At 39.0% G+C, this 19,207-nt stretch overlaps 2 protein-coding genes across 6 annotated transcripts in view; one reads left to right on the forward strand and one right to left on the reverse strand.

Moving 5' to 3' along the window:
* LOC111148238 (hexosaminidase subunit beta) overlaps window positions 1-10,151 on the forward strand; it is a 49,016-nt gene extending 38,865 nt beyond the window's left edge. Inside the window, exons 7-15 of the mRNA XM_022504701.1 lie at window positions 1,595-1,696; window positions 3,893-4,022; window positions 5,239-5,419; window positions 6,340-6,426; window positions 7,626-7,698; window positions 8,419-8,593; window positions 9,393-9,483; window positions 9,601-9,705; window positions 9,955-10,151. Of these exons, the coding sequence (XP_022360409.1) occupies window positions 1,595-1,696; window positions 3,893-4,022; window positions 5,239-5,419; window positions 6,340-6,426; window positions 7,626-7,698; window positions 8,419-8,593; window positions 9,393-9,483; window positions 9,601-9,705; window positions 9,955-10,003 (993 nt within the window). The 3' untranslated portion in view covers window positions 10,004-10,151. The remainder of the gene's footprint in view (window positions 1-1,594; window positions 1,697-3,892; window positions 4,023-5,238; window positions 5,420-6,339; window positions 6,427-7,625; window positions 7,699-8,418; window positions 8,594-9,392; window positions 9,484-9,600; window positions 9,706-9,954) is intronic.
* The window catches only part of LOC111148213 (G elongation factor mitochondrial 2), a 68,436-nt gene continuing 57,828 nt past the window's right edge, over window positions 8,600-19,207 (reverse strand). For 4 of the 5 annotated variants that reach the window (XM_022504672.1, XM_022504671.1, XM_022504669.1 and 1 more), the window contains 4 exons: window positions 16,201-16,380; window positions 14,329-14,444; window positions 11,091-11,273; window positions 10,225-10,538 (listed from right to left, as the gene is read on the reverse strand). In XM_022504672.1, the coding sequence (XP_022360380.1) occupies window positions 10,401-10,538; window positions 11,091-11,273; window positions 14,329-14,444; window positions 16,201-16,380 (617 nt within the window). In that variant the 3' untranslated portion in view covers window positions 10,225-10,400. Of the gene's footprint in view, window positions 9,026-10,224; window positions 10,539-11,090; window positions 11,274-14,328; window positions 14,445-16,200; window positions 16,381-19,207 lie in introns of those variants that run through there. The other variant, XM_022504670.1, reaches the window with a different exon arrangement.

Raw genomic sequence — 19,207 nt, forward strand, 5'->3', positions numbered from 1 at the left:
GTGGAAGGTCTATTCTGCCTTCAGTGTTAGTTGTCTACATGTAACTATTGCCTTGGTGTGTCAGTGGGACAAGATGAACCTGCGATCTTCCTACCCTATCTTCTAAATGATCCTCACATCATTATCTAATTCTGTATCTTATCAGTATTAAAGGTGCTCGCTTTGGCAGCACATATACTAAAAAATGATCAGTATCAAGGGTTGGGGAAATTAGAGCCCGAGGGCCAAATCCACTTTGTCACCTGTCTTTGCTAATGAAGTTCTCCTGGACTACAGCCACATCCATTTGTTTCCATTTTGTGTGGCTCTGTGACAACAGGATAAATGGTGATGGAAACTGTGTAACTCATGAAACCAAGATACTTACTTTTGGGCCCTTTATGAAAAAAGTTTGCAAGCCCCTGGTCTCTACTGAGGAACTCCCTCCTCTGATGGTAAAAATCTTGCCATTATCCACTAAAAAACTTGGACATCTTTGCATAATTCCCATGTTAGGTAAGCTGTTTCCCAAATGCATCAGCAAATCTTTTCAGTCCTGATGGAGAAGGGAGGCTTAAGTTTTAGTTATCTGGTATGGCAAACCAGTCTCCCTCTCTTACTATTTTTTTAATCTTTGTCAAATAGTCGGCTTATGTTTTGTGTATTACATTGTTTATTCCTCCAGAATGTACATAAAATTGATACCAATTTCCCCCAGAATTTGAGAGTACTGTACTCTTACCAGGTTTCTTTCATTTCTAAAGGAAGGGATGGCACTCAAATCTCAGAATTTTTTTTTTTTTTTTTTTTGGAGATTTTATTTATTTGACAGCGAAAAGAGGGAACACAAGCAGGGGGAGCAGGAGACAGAGCAGCAGGCTTCCTGCTGAGCAAGGAGCCCGATGCGATGCGGGGCTCAATCCCAGGACCCTGGGATCATGACCTGAGCTGAAGGCAGATGCCCAATGACTGAGCCACCCACACACCCCTCAGATCTCAGAATTGTGTTAAATTCTGTAAATGACTTTTTCTCTGGGGATTATAAGTCCTGGTACTTATATACCCCCATTGTTTCTAAGAACTCTTTTCCATTCTTGCCTGACTCTGTTTATAAATACTTGGAATTTAGAAGATTGTTACATTCTCAGAGAACAAAGTTCTAGCTCCTTGTTTAGAATAAACACAAACGCTGAATAGACTTTTTGAAAAGTGACATGCCAAATGAAGTGTGATTTTATTTATTTATTTATTTAAGATTTTACTTATTTGACAGAGACAGGGAGAGAGGGAAAACAAGCAGGGGGAGTGGGAGAGGGAGAAGCAGGCTCCCTGCTGTGCAAGGAGCCCGATTTGGGGTTTGATCACAGGACCCTGGGATCATGACCTGAGCCAAAGACAGACGTTAAACAACTGAGCCTTCCAGGCGCCACCCACTTGAAGTGTATAAGATAAATGATTTATACTTCTCTCGCATTCCTGCTTTGCTGAAAAAAATTTAAAAGGAAGTAGACATGTTGGAAAAGATCCTGAATATAGATAATTGGATTGTGTATGTATTATATCTGTATATTACATCTGTGTATTATATATAATTTTTTAACATGTTTGCTTGCAGGATGCCATGGCTTTTAATAAGTTTAATGTTCTCCACTGGCACATTGTTGATGACCAGTCTTTCCCTTACCAGAGCGTTGCTTTTCCTGAGTTAAGCAACAAAGTGAGTAATTAATGTTACTGTAGTCTGTCTTCCAAAATTTGTGTATGGTTTCATCATAAGTTTTCAGCTTAAATGTTTCTTATGGATAGAATTAAAGTATAAAAGTAGATGTTCATGGTTTAAAAACTTTAATAGGCTGTAGCTTAGCAATGTAGGTCCAGAAAACTATTCTTATAATTGTTATTGTAAATGTAAATAATCTCTAGTAGTTACACAAAATTTAAGAAGCTTAATGTAAGAGACCTGTAGCACTCACAACTAATAAAAGGTTGAGTATTTTTATCATGTAGCCTAGAATTGTAATTGGATTCTGTAAATGACTTTTTCTCTAAAAAACTATATAGAGAATTTTAGAGATGAGAGCTCCTTAAAAAATAAATGGCTGTCTCAGCATTGTTCAGATTAACTGTATTATGAAACTGTGGAGGTGGGAGCAAGCCTCATGTCATCTTTTTTAATCCCCCTATAAAATACAGAGGCAGTTACCTCATTCCAAATTGGAGTTAAGAAGGGACAAAACCAGGCCTCTAAATGTTGTCCTTTGTCCACACTCTCAAGCTTTATCCAATGTTACGATGTAGTACAGGTTGAAATGTTAGTGGCACTCCATTTTTGTTTGCTTTTGCTTTACTTTTTATTACACAAAATCTCAAACACATGCAGAAGTAGAATAATGACTTCCATGTCCTTGTCATCCAGCTTCAGTAATCAGTACTTGGCCAATCTTGAATCACCTGCGCTCACCCACCCTTGGCACCATTATTTTTTACGAAAATCCCGGACAGCATTATCTCATTGGTAAAAAGTTCTGTTTTTGTTAAAACAAAAGCCCCATAATATATTATTGCAGCTGAAAAATTAACCATCCAGCTAGCCAGTCATTACACTTTCCCAAGAGCCTTTACCTTTTCTTAAAGAAAAAAATCTTACCTGCAATGAGATGCATATGAGTTCCACACGTAGTGGTCAGTATGTCCATTCCTTGTCTTTTGATATATAGGTGACCATCCCAGGCCATATACTTTTTTCTTTTCTTTTTTTGTAATTTATCTTTGTTAAAACTAAATCATTTTTCTAGTTCCCAAAGTCTGGGTTTTGCTGTTTGCATCCCTCTACTATCAATTAGTATGTTCTTTTGTCTTTTATATTATAATTGAGTAGTTAGATCTGATCTTGCATATAAATTTGATGGGGGTCATGAGATCAGACATTTTAAGTTATATTTACATATAAAACTAGATACAGCTTATAATTTCCATGTAATATTTATTTATACCTTGAGAAATATGCTACAGTAATACCTTTAACTGACACCTTTGTCTGTAGTTACAACCCATACTTTTTAAGTGACCTATAAAGGGATTGAGGGTAATCTTAAAAAAAAAAAAAAAATTATCACAGCATGTCTGGGGTTTTTTTTTTTTTTTAAAGATTTTATTTATTTATTTGAGAGAGAGAGTGTGAGAGAGAATGAGCATGAGAAGTGGGAGGGTCAGCGGGAGAAGCAGACTCACTGCCGAGCAGGGAGCCTGATATGGGACTCGATCCTGGGACTCCAGGATCATGACCTGAGCCGAAGGCAGTAGCTTAACCAACTGAGCCACCCAGGCGTCCCTGTCTGGGGATATTTTTAAAGCTGATAGTAATTAAAATGACTTTGAAAGGTGACAGCTCAGCTTTGTAATAGTATTTTAATTTTATTCAAACACTGACAAGCGTATACTCAAGAGTTTCCACAATTTTGACTTTGGAGTCAAACATTTTATTTCTGTTTTGTTCTATGGTTACATGATGGTAGATTTTCCTGAAACAAGAGGAGCTAGTTGAGATAGAGCTAGTCATAAATCTTGAATTAACGCACAGTATGCTGAGGGCTTACTGATAAGATACAGTAAATAAGTAATTGAAATGAGTCCTCCAGGGGCGCCTGGCTGGCTCAGTCAGTAGAGCATGCAACTCTTGATCTTGGGGTTGTGAGTTCAGGCCCCACATAGGCTGCAGAGTTTACTAAGGAATGAATAAAAATAAAATGGGATCAAAGAAAAATTTTAAAAAGTCCTCCAGCATCACACAGGACTATTTAATACATTGTGATACTAGAAAAATCAGCTATCCAATACCAGTGTACAAACAGAACTGTTAACAATGTCATAGACAAATACATTCCATACATTTTATTAAATATGGCTTTTATAGGGAAGCTATTCTTTGTCTCACGTGTATACACCAAATGATGTCCGTGCGGTGATAGAATATGCCCGATTACGAGGCATTCGAGTCCTACCAGAATTTGATAGTCCTGGACATACACAGTCTTGGGGAAAAGGTAAGGAGTGTCTTTTTTTTAAGTTGCAGAGAGTGAGTACCTGAGTTCCTCCATCTTTTATGACCTGGTGTTAATCCATTTTGTTCTTAACTGTGGTTTGCACAAAGGTAACACTGTTGACAGATGGTATTGAGTAATTATTGTGAGCAAGTTACTATGCCAGGCGCTGCCCAAAGTATGAAAACAAGGGCTAAAAGAAAAATTACAAGTAGAGCATGCTAAGTCAATTTAAGAAATGGTTTTTTGGATGAGAAGAACACTTAAAGTGCTTTTTAGAGCTCAAAAAATATATTCATGTTTCTGATAAAGGGAATAACAGGAAAGGCATTAGTTGACCGAGTGTAGTGCAGCCGAGAGCAGTAAGCACTGTAGGGTGGGTAAGAACTGGCAGCGGAGCCACACTACCTGGGTTTGCATCCTCTTTTTGCCTTTTAAACTGAGTGACCTTGAACGAGTTCTAGAGTGTCTCATCTTAGGTTCCCCATCTCTAAAATATAACTATCAGTAATTTTTTTGAGGGTTAAATAATGAATATAGAGCACAAAGCACAGCAGCTCGCATTTATAATTGTTCAGTATTACCAGGGAGGACTCGGAGAATATTGGGAAATCCGGTGAAGTACAATGTAGGGGGCCTTGGGTGAGGAATGTGGGCTCCATCAGGACACATGGAAACCACTGAAAGTTACAGGAAAGAAGCATCACATAAGAAGGACCACACTTCAGGGAAACCTGAAGAAGTGACAGACTGGAAGGAGAAAGAAACAAGTCCTACACCAGAATGGTAACAATGAGAATGGAAAATAATGTACAGAACTGAGAGACATTCTGGATATACGATCCATAGAATTTGGCAACTGATCAACTCTGGGAGAAGGAAAAGTTATAGAAGGGAAGAATAGTAGCACCCTTACTGGAAATTGTGTTGAACAGGAAATTTGAAATACGGATCGAAGATCAAGAAAAAGGGTCTGGGTGAGCCAAAGATTTGGGAGTTACTATTATTTGAAATATCTGAAATAGATAGAATAGTGGAAAGGGAAAAAAGAGGTACAGGGAATAGGATTCAAGAAAAGAATTCCTCATCTTGTTTGGAAGGAGTTGCCATTGTAACTCTTAGCAGATGTGCTTACCTTTTTTAAGAGCTTCAACAAAAGAAAGTAGTATAATCACCTCCAAACCCATGTCTGTCTTTGTGATTAAAATACTTCTTCCAGGTCAGAAAAACCTCCTGACTCCATGTTACAATGGACCTGAGCAGTCTGGGACCTTTGGACCTATAAACCCTATTCTGAATTCAACTTACTGCTTCCTGGCTCAGTTTTTCAAAGAAGTTGGTACAATGTTTCCAGATCACTTCGTTCACTTGGGAGGAGATGAAGTGGACTTTACATGTTGGTACGACCATTCTTTAAAATTCTTTTTTAGAGGTCTCCACGTGAAAAGGGAAGACTGGGGGACAGATCTCTGTTTGCAGGGGTTTAAGTAAGCAACATAACTCAAGAGTGGCAGCTTTGGGGCGCCTGGGTGGCTCAGTGTGTTAAGGCCTCTGCCTTTGGCTCAGGTCATGATCTCAGGGTCCTGGGATCGAGCCCCGCATCAGGCTCTCTGCTCAGCGGGGAGCCTGCTTCCCCCTCTCTCTCTGCCTGCCTCTCTGCCTACTTGTGATTTCTGTCTGTCAAATAAAATCTTTAAAAAAAAAAAAAGAGTGGCAGCTTTGAGGAAGGAGAATCGAGATGTGCAAGACAGTGGAGATTGAAAAGACTATGGTGAAGAAGAACAGCTTTGGGGAAAGGGCAACGATTAAGTGAGGGAGATTTTTTCAAGTAAAAATCCTCTGTGCCAATAGCCTTAGATAGAGGGGAGAGGCATGAGACCGGGAAAGCCATTTCCACCAGAAACCGGCTTCCGGAAAAAAAATTATCTGCCGTGGAAAACTAGGATAACTCATAATAAAGTTTTTTATGCTCATTTTCTCTCTACAAAGTTTAATAGTTTTAAATCTGCACAAATGAAGTTAGGGCTATATGCTGCTTTAAAGACCTTGGGTTTATCAAACTTTCGATGCAATTTTTTTTTTTTTTTAAAGATTTTATTTATTTATTTGTCAGAGAGAGAGAGGGAGAGAGAGCGAGCACAGGCAGACAGAATGGCAGGCAGAGGCAGAGGGAGAAGCAGGCTCCCTGACGAGCAAGGAGCCCGATGTGGGACTCGATCCCAGGACGCTGGGATCATGACCTGAGCCGAAGGCAGCTGCTTAACCAACTGAGCCACCCAGGCGTCCCTCGATGCAATTTTAATCACTGTTTCTGTTTAAGGGAGTCCAACCCAGAAGTCCTAGATTTCATGAAGCGGAAGGGCTTTGGCAGAGATTTTCAAAGACTGGAATCTTTCTATATTCAAAAGTAAGTTACTTATAAGCCTACTTCATCTGTACCCTTTGTAAAAGGTTTAGCTATTTAGTACTGTCTTCTAGTTTTCTCTCCACTCCATGTCAAAATGCAGATATTGTATACTTTATCGTACAAAGTGTCAGAAGGAAGCAGTATCTGCTGCTTTCCTTAAAGCAATGAAGTGATGACTAAGACTTGTAATTGTAATAAATGTTGAAGGTCAGCATTCACCTGCTCAAAGAATTCAGTTCAAAGCCCCTGACTTCCCTGTGAAGCTTTTATCACTGTCCAGCCCGTGGATTTCATTCCCTTTGGTCAACTCCAGGAACATTTACTTGGTTTCTGTGATGTCCAGTATGATAGCCACAGCTGCATGTGGATGTATTTGAATTAAAAGGAAGAAAACTGTAAATTCAGTTCCTTAGTCACATCAGCCACATTTCAAGTATTCAATAGCAGGATGAGGCTAGTGGCTACCATTTGGAAAACACATAGACTGTTTCCATCATTGCAGAAACTTGGAAATGAATGGTACTGTTGTATACAAGTAAGCTTTTTTTTTTTTTTTTTAAAGGGCCAGATAGTAAATATTTTAGGCTTCATGGGACCTATGGTTGCATAGTTCTGTTTTTTAAACAATATTTACAAGTGTGAAAACCATTCTTAGCTAATGAGCCATACAAAAACAGACTATAGGCTATAGTTTGCCAACTCCTGAATTAAGGAAGGTCAGATTCTAGCCTTTTCCTGTTTTCCTTTTGTGTGGTACATTCTAATTTTCTAAACCTGCGGCATACCTGGCATTATCGAAATACAAGGAAATATTTGTGGACTATGTATTAGCAATTGTTGAACGCTATGTAGTTGATACCACAGGCTAAATTACAGTTTATTCTAAGCTAGCCATGCCACTACCAGAGATTGTGGTTTGTATTCTACCCTGTGAGTTGCCATGTCTTCTCCACTTTGGGGAACATGCTTAGCATGTTCATTCAGCAAATGACTTTTAACCCATGTGACATGCTGAAGCATGTGCTGGAAAGAAGGAACCACACTGGGTCAGGACCCAACTGTATCAAGTTCTGCTATAAAGCTGTGCTGTAGTGAAAAGCAACTCCCAACAATGCAGTCCTTTATAGAAAACTATTAATGCTTTAAACACATTGTTAAGCTTATGCTCTGAAATAACTTTTTCTTCCCCCCAACGGTAGGCTTTTGTATATTGCTTCAACTATAAACAAGGGAGCTATAGTCTGGCAAGAGGTTTTTGATGATCATGTTAAGGTAAGTAGGAGGACTGCATCTGATTCTGTTAATATGAGAGACTTACTATTTTAACATGCTGGAAGGAAGGAACCCTCATAATGTTGTTGCCAACATGATGGGGAAATTAGCTTACCTCTGAATTTAAACTTTGGGCAAAAACTGTAGACTGAGACTAGTGCCACCTTTCCATCTCTCCCTCCCACTACCTCATTATTTGTCACATATTAGAGTACTTTGAAGTTCTTTTCTCGTAAGAGCAGAACAAACAAGAATGAATGAGTCTTTATTGGTATAAAGGTAGTTTTAAATTGTCAATTTAGGGCGCCTGGGTGGCTCAGTTGGTTGAGCGATTGCCTTCGGCTCAGGTCATGATCCCGGACTTCCAGGATCGAGTCCCTCATCGGGTTCCCAGCTCCTTGGGGAGTCTGCTTCTCCCTCTGACCTCTCTCATGCTCTCTCTCACTCATTCTTCCTCAAATAAATAAAATCTTTAAAAAAAGAATTTAAATTGTCAATTTATATGCTTTTTATTTTCCCTCGTTAAATGACAATTTCAAATCCAGTATTATCTTTCCAGAAGGGCTAGTAACCAGTAACATTTAGTACTAACTCTGAAGAGGAAAAATGTGTTTTTTGAAGAATCTTAGGGAATTGTTTTTCTAACTACAATGGCTTCAACTTTTAATGTCATTTGTAATTGTTGGACCTCATCATACATACTGTTTTTAACTTTAATAGCTTAAGCCAGGCACAGTTGTTCAAGTATGGAAACAGGAAATGTATCCTGAAAAACAAGCTCAAGTCACAGCAGCTGGCTTCCCTATGATACTTTCTGCTCCTTGGTACTTAGATTGGATTAGTTACGGACAAGATTGGAGAAAGTTCTATAAAGTGGACCCTCTTGATTTTGATGGTAAGTAAAGCACCCCTCATTACCTTGATTTGTTCCTTTTCTTCCCTAATCTCCCACCAGGATATTACTGATTCACTATCCTCACTTTTGTTTACTTAAAAAGAAAGGCCCCAGTACATTTTAAACTTTGTGAAAGAAACCACAACTTCAAAAGTAGATTTCTTTGGGTTTTATCTGTTTCCACTGGTGATGAGCACTGTTCCTCACCCTACATTTTAAAGACTTTTGATTGCATTAACCTTGTATCCTCTTTTGATGGTCCTTTCCATTGTAAAGCACAATGAAGGCTATAGTCCAGTTGGTCTTTGGGTCTGCATCCATGGGGGCAGGGGTGGTAGGAGGAATGGTAGAGCTTTAGGCTCTCAGACCTTCTTCCTGAAAAACAGTTCTTCTTTTTCCAGCTTTATTATATACCAGATTTTACAAAATTTCCTTCAAGAAAAAGGATGTGTTAAAAAGTATTTCAAAACTGGAGGTCTATGGGGAAGGGACAGTCCCTAGTATTCCAACTTGTATTCCCCTGGCACACTGTTCACTGGCAAGCAGAGGGAAAAGTGGTTCTGGAACCCAAGTAAGTTTTTGTAAAACTAAAAGTCAAAATAGGCTAACAAGCACCTTGGGAATAAAGTTTGCTACCCTTTTTTTGGTGCCAAAAGCATGAGTATCTCCCAAGGTTCTGCTGACCACACAACAGAAATGTTGCCCCACAGTAAAGGTGGAATGAGAAACCAGTCACTGCCTCTGTGTAAAAGTTTTGAGCAACTACTTCATTTACATCAATTCAATGATTTTAATGTAGGTTCTCAAGAACAGAAAGAACTGGTCATTGGTGGAGAAGCTTGTCTATGGGGAGAATTTGTGGATGCAACTAACCTCACTCCAAGATTATGGTATGGAATTTAAGTGGTAACATTTGAATTTTTTTAGAAATTTTCCCAAGCATAAACTTTAGATATAAGAAAATGTAAATTTAAACCACATGTTCACCAGAGCAATTTAATTTTCAGGCCTCGGGCAAGTGCCATTGGTGAGAGACTCTGGAGTCCAAGGAACATCAAAGATATAGAAGATGCCTACAACAGACTGACCGTTCACCGCTGCAGGATGACTAGGTAAGAGCTTTTTAAAGCTAGGACACTAAGTCCAAGTGACCTTTAACTTTTTTTCCTGTAAACAGAAATGTATAGCCCCTAACAGTTTCCAATTAAGTCACTGATTTTTATAGGAAAGGTGTATATAACAATGCACCGAATTTTGATATAACTTAAATCCACTTTGGTGATTGAGTTAAAGTTCTTTAAAATGGAGATGAATTCCATCAATCTAAAACATCTCTAATTCATAATTTATCTGTTCTATAGACGGGGAATAGCTGCAGAACCTCTTTTTACTGGATATTGTGAATACTGAGTACAAAACCAAAAATGAGCTTAAACAAAGAAGAAAACAGAAGGGGACAAAGCCCACAGCAATCTGTTCGACACTCAACTTGATTTTGAAATCATGGAAATTGAGATTTCATATTGTTTTTAAATAAAGTATCTTTCTGAAGACTGAACCTCTACTTTATAGAATACTTGCTTGTGTAAGAAGCTCAAAAAACCCAGAAAACCTTATGATAACACAGTGTATCCCACAGCAGTAACTTTACAGGTCCACAATACAGTTCATATACATAACTTTATATAGAGCAGAACAGGCCGCTCCAGGGCCACTGTCAGTTTATCTAGTTAAGTAAAACAATAAAAATTCTTCTTACTGAAAATGCAGTTGTAGGTAAGGTGCCCGTGAGGTTGTCTCCAAAGACCTACAGCACTTGGTTCAAGCCACTTCTCCGGCCGAGCAGTGTCGCCTGGTCTTGAGGGTTCATGGCTTGATAGTTACAGAGTTCTAAGGCAAAAGTAGCTGAGCCAGAGGTAAGCGTTCGAAGCACAGTTGAATAACCCTAATCAAAATAATTTACATTAGCAAATTTAAGCCTCCCGTATCTCTTCCTGCTGCTTATCATTTCACCATTTTCAGGATATATACTCAGATATAGTCCCTGGACTCAGCATTTAGTAAGTGCTTGGAAGGGAAAAAACTGGCCACTGAGGCTGGTGCCACAGCGTGGTACAGCACACCTCAACCTTTGTGAAGGATGGACATGATCCACCATCCCCTGGATATCTGTAAGTTTAAATCCAAAGACCTAACAGTTCAAACTTAACATGCGTCCTCTAAAATCAAAGCCCTGATTGTCTACTTTGCTTCAGCATAAATATCCCCAATATTTAAAAAAAAAAAATTGATACTTTTCGGGGCACTTAGGTGGCTCAGTCTGTTAAGCACCTGCTTTCAGCTCAGGTCATGATGTCAGGTCCTGGGATCCCGCCCCGCATTGGGCTCCCTGCTCAGTGGAGAGTCTGCTTCCCCCACCCTGGCCAGCTCCTGTTCACTTGCTGTCTCTCAAATAATCTTATTAAAGAAAGGTACTTTTCAGTCAGTAAGTACCTACCATAATTTCTGCTAAAGGAACAAATCCAGTAACAATTTTGTTTTCCTGACGAGTCTGGATTTCCTGAATGGTTCCTCTTCTTTGTGCCAGATCTGCCAGGACAGGGCTGAGGTAATCTCCCATCACTGTCACCTCGAGATTCATCAGGGGCTCTAAAACTTGCTTATCAGCTTTCTTCAGAGCCTAAAGAAATTAAATAGTGTTAACCCCCTTCCTTAAATTAGAAATCAAATTTCCATTAAAAATTCATAAAAAATACATAAATGTTCCCTGTCCTTGTAAGCCTAGAGCTCTAGCAAAAAAGATATAATAAGGCTGTTTTAATGGTCTCTAAAGCTAATATAAGAACTCAGGTACACAGCAAGCGGGTACTTAGTAAAGCTTGGTTACAGAGAGGACCTATGAACGTATGGGCAGAGATACAATGAAACAAAATAGTTTTCTCCTTTCAATCAAAGTTTCTTCCTTGCTGAAACAATGTGTTTTGTGCCTACTATACATAGAGGCCACATGAGGGCAAATCAAGAAATGTCCTACAATAAGGTAGCACAACAAAAGGCAAGAAGACCAAGCACATAAATAACATGCAAACTGAAAAAAGCCAGTGCAGCACAAGGGGCAAGTGAGTAGGGGACGAAATGAACTGGAGTCGCCATCAGACACAGTCTTCCAAACCATCACTACATCAGACAAATCGGTTAATGGGTTTTGGAGGGCATATGCAAACACTCTAAGTACCAGTGGGTTTGATTTTAAAAGCTATCCTGCTGGGGCCCTGCCAGAGTTCTAAAGTAACAAAACCATTTCCTATAAATTTTAAGCCTCTGGTTATTAGGTGGGATTTACTAAACAGACCTAGCAATGGAAACCACCAAAGTAAGATAGCTAGGGCTCTGGAATGTGCCCTCACCCTTACTGTGAGGTGTTCACTGTTCCGTTCCCACTCCACCACCACTCACTTCTGATTATTACTGAGGCCTTAAAAAGGGGGCATTATCACTGTCTGTATTTGGTAAAAGTTCTGGACCCTAAATCCTTTTGTCCTTGATCAGTCACCACCTCTCCTACCTCTTCTCTTGCCCCTCACCAGCACAATCATGAAAAATGGCCACATTTCTAAAACCGAGTATATTCTCATTATCATTAAAATTTCAAAATACAGCACACATACATAGTAAACAATCAGTTCTTCATAGCTTTAAAATCTAACTGAAATGACTCACCTACAGAAAATACATCTAACATCCTTTAATTAAGATACTACTAAAAATAATGACCATCAGTAGCGAACAACTATGTATCTTTTTTTCCAATTCTTATGCAGAGTTCGCATAATGTCTTTCAGGACAAAATAAATGAGTGGGAAAAGGTAAAAATTAAAAGGAAAAACGCTATAAGCAAGGAAAGGACTGAATGCTATATAACTAAGATACACAGCATCTGTCCTCAGTGCTCTTTCCACCTAATTCAGAGTTTCAAAAACATCGATGTAGCTTCCTCAAAACTTTCATACTTCACACAGACTATGGTCTGAGTGTCGCAGCCTATACCCTACTAGCCTGCTTTAAGACAGTGTCCAAATACCCAGCAATCCCAGATGACCTCATCATTTCCTTTCACAAACATTCCTGTGTGCTCATTCTTATTTCTGTTGATGGCTTCATAATCTTTTTTAGACATATATTGAATCGTCTTATAAATCTTAAGGTCCTCTGGATTAAGACAAACATAAATATCCCATTTTTGTCCATCTCAGTGCACTGTAAGCTCCACAAAGATGGGTCAATAAATACAGGAAACATCATTAACTTCTAATAAGCAGAGAGAAGCTTCCCTACTAGGTGAAGCTGAACAAGGGCTGCAGTCTATTGGGAGTACTTCATTTCATGTATTAAAACTAAAGAGTAAATGTCAGCCCCCAAGAAGTTAATGATCTCAATAAATATACTACCCAATTAAGATACACTTACAGATTTTGCTTTTAGAAGGCATATGAAGATTTGAAGGACTGATCAATATAATGGGGCTTGGGGTTATTTTAGAAATATGATATCTTTCAGGTTACCGTTACTGACTAAAACCAATTTCAGGAGAAACTTTAAAAATTTTTATAAAGATTCTCAACATTTTAATCATGACTGATTTATAGGTATTATTTCTAACTACAGCTTAAGCAAACAGTATTTACAAAATGTTTTTTGATGTATAGCTTTTTTAAAATCAAAAAACTAAGTATGAACCTGAGGGACGCCTGGGTGGCTCACTCAGTTAAGTGTTAGACTCTGGGTCTCAGCTCAGATCTTGATCTCGGGGTTATGAGTTCAAGCGCTGCAGTTGGCTCCCAACTGGCAGAGAGCCTACTTTAAAAAAAAGTATGAACTTGAACTCACATAAACAAGACATTGAGTTCCACTTTCATAAGTCAGGGACTTAGGGTATTCATATTAACTTCATAATTTTGGATTCAAAGGAGCTGTAGAAAATTAAGTCTCAAACACAGTCCAAAATGTTAGGAAATTGTTTTAAACAGTAAGTGTTTTAATGCAAATCAGTCACCTACAAAAACTATAGTATTCCCACACTGAGAGGAATGCACATAGTCAGCATTTAGCACACTAAGATCCCATGAGTTAATTCAGCTCTGGTAGCTTACTGAGGCAAGACACTCAGGGATATCCAGAGAGGTAACCATGCCAAGAAAATCAGATTGCTTAATACTTTTTGTAAGGTTAGGTGCTTATCTTGAACCTTTTTCTCAGTGTGACTTCTCTGATTTCAATGATCTTTGATTAAGGTAATCTTACTCAGATAAACAGGAACTCCAAAATTGGAACTAATATTACATCTTCAATTTTCTTAATAGTCCATCTTGGGCCCAGATGACCCCCAAAATGTCCCCTACTCAAACCACCAAGCTTCCCACTAACAGTAATGTGTCTGGGATGGGGAAATCAGAAATTCCAGTGAAGGAAACCTACTTCCCTGCCAAAAATCAAAGAATATTTCCTGGTCATCGTGCTGAACAGTAATTTCCTAGGTCCTCTATCAAATATAACTGTGGTGATTAAGAACACACAGATTCTCCAAGGTAAAAACCCTTCCTGACTATAAGGCTGAGAAGGCAACATTAACAGTCTGAGGCACTCACTGCCAAGCACAGCTGCCCATAGAGCAACGATACATTACTGTCAGGAGAGTCACCTTAAAGCAAAACGGATAACACAGGATAGTTCTATACCTTTTGGATACATCTCGAGACACAGGCAGAAATCATCGTTGTGGAGGTACCAGGATGAATTATCAGTGAATGTAAAGTAATCGCCACATCCTGAATTGGGGATCCAAGCAATGGTCCTAGGCAAGGGGAAGAAAACAACTGTGTTAGCACTCAATATACAATGAGGAGTAGATACAGGGAGAGGACTTCTAATTCCAATTCAAGTAGGCAGCTTATAAATTGTCACTCTGTCCCAGCAAGTAAGAAGCAGAACAGAATTAAAAATCAGCAACTCTTCTTGGATCCATAAGAAAGAAGACAAAGAACAAAACCACTGCCCCCAAACCTCGAGAGACAGTGAATACTGGGAGTCACAGCTTCCTAGAGCAGAGGCTCACCAGCCCAGGAACCACTGCCAGGGTAGGAAAACATCAACTTCAATTGATGAACTGCTGGAGGCTCGGTGTGGGCAAGTCTGGGAGTTAAGAAACTCCAGAGGGATCCTGTCATAAATCATAAGGAAGACACCCCCCCCCCACCCCGCACCGGCCAATTTTGTGAGGGTTACCTCTAGGAGCTCAAGCATATTCTTACCATACATATCAGAGAAAAATTTCCTTATGCTTCTGACAGAAGGGTAAAGAAACCATCCTGAAATACTCCAGAACACACTGTTCTTACAAAGGCCTGCTGTCAGGGGAAACTAGCTAACTAGAGACTAACCAGCAGGGGCATTAGCAGGACCTAACCAACTTGGGTGAAGTACCAAACCCCAGTCTACTCTAACCATCCTGTCCAACCAACCTGAGGCCAGTGGTGGGGGGGGGAGAAACATGGGTGCAGTTCCTGGTCCAGAAGCATGGGCTCACCTAAGCCTGAGTCCTAATCCTAGGATTAGAGAATACTTCCCTTGCCCTCTCACCTGACCTCCACATTACTAAAGATGCGTTTATAGTCGTTCCTTTTACCAGTACGCTGTGTTTGGCCATCGAGAAAAAATTACAAGGCATATCAAAAACCAAAAGCACAATATGAATACGGAACAAGCACAGAACCAGACATGGTAAGGATGTTGTAATAATCCAATCACATAATTGATATACTAAGGAGTGTATAAAGTAGATAAAGTAGACCACAGGCAAGAAGAGACAGATGGACAATTAAAGCAGAGAGAAGTAAAAAAAAAAAAACCAAACAAATGCCAGAAATCAAAACCACAGTAAAGGGGCGCCTGGGTGGCTCAGTGGGTTAAAGCCTCTGCCTTCGGCTCAGGTCATGATCCCAGGGTCCTGGGATCAAGCCCTGCATCAGGCTCTCCCCTCGGCAGGGAGCCTGCTTCCTCCTCTCTCTCTGCCTGCCTTTCCTCCTACTTGTGGTCTCTGTCAAATAAATAAATAAAATCTTAAAACAACAACAACAACAACAACAACACAGTAGAAAAAATGAAGAATGTCTTTGATGGGCTTGTAGGTACACTGGACATGGCTGAAGAAAGTGCTGAGTTAGAAATTGTATCCATTGCCCCACACTGGGCTCCTTGCTCAGAGAGAAGCCTGCTTCTCCCTCTGCCTGCTGCTTTCCCTGCTTGTGCTCTCTCTGACAAATAAATAAAATCTTAAAAAAAAAAAAAAAGAAATTGTATCCATAAAGACCTCTAAAACTGTGAAAAGCAAAGTGAAGACTGGGGGAAAAAACAACAACAAAAAACCCACCCAGAACAGAATATCCAAGGACTGTGGGACAATGCAAAAAGGTATAACATACACATAATCAGAAGACACAGTAAGAAAACACTATCAAAACTGGAAAAAAAGATGGAAATAATCTAGGATATTAGGAGTGATTAAGTGGGTCATTGTGATACTAAAGCTTACTTGTACTTGAGTAGCTTACCTTGGAGGCATGCACTGTGAATTCCATTTTCAATGGCCTCTTGAGAGACCTTTGGAAGGTCTTCACTAACACTTGGAGCATACTTGATAACTGGTGTAACAGAGGATGTTTCAATTGGTTTTACTTCCAGTTCTACGGTCACAAGATGCCGTTTGTCTCCTAAAGTTCTATCTAAGGTATCTATAAACAAATTGATAATAGTACCTCAGAGATTTGTTCCAGAAAGATGTCAAGATGCTGCAAATCACAATATTACAGTCAACAAGTTCGAAGTCTCATAGAAGATAAAGTGGGAAAAAATATTACAATGACACTAAGTACAATATAAACACAACAGAGTAAAAAGTTCTACCAAGAAAGCATCTGCTTCTGTGTTTACTGATGTTACAAGCCAGGTGTGAATCACTGATTAATACTGCTTCAGTGCTGAGATGTGTTAAGGCAGATGATGCTCCAAGTTTTCACATGCAGATGACACATTTAAACTTTTCAAAATACCTTATGTGACTAAAATTCTAGTTGCAAAACTTTTGACTATAAACATCTGGAGTATAAAAGGTTATCTAATGAAAATTAAAAGGCTTTTTATTTTTGTTTTTTTTTTTTAAAGATTTTATTTATTTGACAGAGAGAGATCACAAGTAGACAGAGAGGCAGGCAGAGAGAGAGGGAAGCAGGGTCCCTACTGAGCAGAGAGCCTGATGCGGGACTCGATCCCAGGACCCTGAGATCATGACCTGAGCCGAAGGCAGCAGCTTAACCCACTGAGCCACCCAGGCGCCCTAAAAGGCTTTTTAAATTCTGTTAACCCAAGCTGCTAAATTATATATTCTTCCCGTGATGTTTTACACATTTATGATTCTTCTCAAACTTGTGACTTAAAGACTGAAAACAGTATCTCTCATTTCCTGACAACCTACATCTGTCATCAATCTCCAGTATTTTACTAAAACAAAACAATGCTATATTTACATGAGGGGACCATGTAACAGAGTAACATACAGCTCAAACTAAATTTAAGAATTATAGCCTACAATTCCTCTTTATGATTCCTTTTTTTAAAAATTTTTTTTAATGATTCCTTTTTAAGCTAATTTTTATATTATGAAATATTTTTTACTTAAGGGAGCATTTATGAGACCTAAAACTACTCAGAAATAAACCATTACCAGTAACCTACAAGCCTTCCGAAGTAACCACTACCATGATATATTCAGTCATTCCTATGATTTTCCTTAGTCATATTACATATGCATGTATCCCTAAACAACACAGTTCACTCTACTGTGTTTTGAATTTGTTATCCTAAATACCCTGCTATTTGCTTCTTTTGCTTCACATTTTTTCTAAGATTTTTAAAATTTATTTGAGGGAGAGAGAATGAGCAGGGGAGAGGGGTAGAGGGAGAGGAAGAAGCAGGCTCCCTGATGAGGAGGGAGCCTGACGTGGAGCTCAATCCCAGGTCCCTGGGATCACAACCTTAGCTCAGGGCAGATGCTCAACCGACTGAGCCACCCAGATGCCTCCTGCTTCACATCTGTAGGACCTCTGGATGATGCATATTGAAGCAGCTCACTCTTTTTCACAGCTGTATAATATGCTATGATATGACCACAGTACAACTTATACATTCCTCGTCCATAAATAGTTGGGACTTTTTTTTTCCACGTACAGGTTTTTTATTACAGTGCTATTGTGAAAATTCTTCAATCTATCTCTGAGTGCACATGTGTTAAGAGTTTCCCTAGGCATCTACCCAAGAGAAGAACTGCTGAGTGGTAAAGTCTGTACACAGCCAACTTCACTAGGAAGTTATCAAAATGTTTTCACAGTGGCTGTATAATTTACAATCCCACCAGAAGTTTTTAGGACTTTCCATTGCTCAACATTTCACCAACACTTGTCACTGTTTGATTTAATTCCTGCCAATTGTACTGGTGTAAAATAGTATGTCATAAATTGCAGGATCCTAATCCTTACTGATACTAAGAATCTCTTAATATGTTCATCAGCCTTCTGGGTATCTTTTGTGTGAAACACCTGTTGCATCTTTTTTGCTCATATTTCTACTTGGTTGTCATGTTTTTAGTCATCTTTAAACTTTGTTTATATATTCTGGATATTAATGTTTTGTCACTTTTTATATGATGCAAATATCTTTCCTCAACTTTTGATGTATCTTTTTGCTTTCTTTATAGTGTATTCTAGCAAAGAAATTCTTCATTTTAATAACATCAAATTTATCAATCTTTTAGTTCATAGTTTCAACTTTTGGTATTCTGTAAGTCCTACCCTATCTGTCCTGGTTAGTAAGATAATTCTGAATTTTCTTTCAAAATCTGAAGGTTTGCCTTTCATAAAGTTTTGGGGTTTTTCATATACTAGCATTTATTTTCTTTATACTTCTGTACTACAAGGAAAATTTTGCATCTCTTCTTTCATGTATAGGGTTTTTTTTTTAAGTTTTTGTTTTTTTTTAATTTGACAGAGAGAGAGATCACAAGTAGGCAGAGAGGCAGGCAGAGAGAGAGGGGGAAGCAGGCTCCCCGCTGAGCAGAGAGCCTGACTTGGGGCTCGATCCCAGGACTCTGAGACCATGACCTGAGCCAAAGGAAGAGGCTTAACCTATTGAGTCACCCAGGTGTCCCCCTTTTTTTTTTTTTTAAAGATTCTGTCTTTTAAGTAGTCTCTACACCCAATGCAGGGCTTGAACTCAATCCTGAGATCAAGAGTCACATGCTCTATAGGCAGAGACAGCCAGGCACCCCCATGTTTAAGTTTTCTGATTCAGTTGGAAGTGATTTTTGTGTATGGCATGAGGCAGGAATCTAATTAAATCTCTTTCCACATGGATAATTATCACAGGCCCATTTATAGAATAGTCATCCTTGGCCATTGAACTTCAATAATACTGATATAAATCGAATTTCCATATATGTACAAGTCTGCTTCTGTTTTCTGGTTTGTTCCACTGGTCTGTTTTGAGCTTCATTAGTATCAGAACCAC

Source organism: Enhydra lutris, unplaced genomic scaffold (assembly GCF_002288905.1).
Source record: "Enhydra lutris kenyoni isolate GAN:26980312 unplaced genomic scaffold, ASM228890v2 scaffoldscaffold19, whole genome shotgun sequence".
Taxonomy (NCBI): domain Eukaryota; kingdom Metazoa; phylum Chordata; class Mammalia; order Carnivora; family Mustelidae; genus Enhydra; species Enhydra lutris.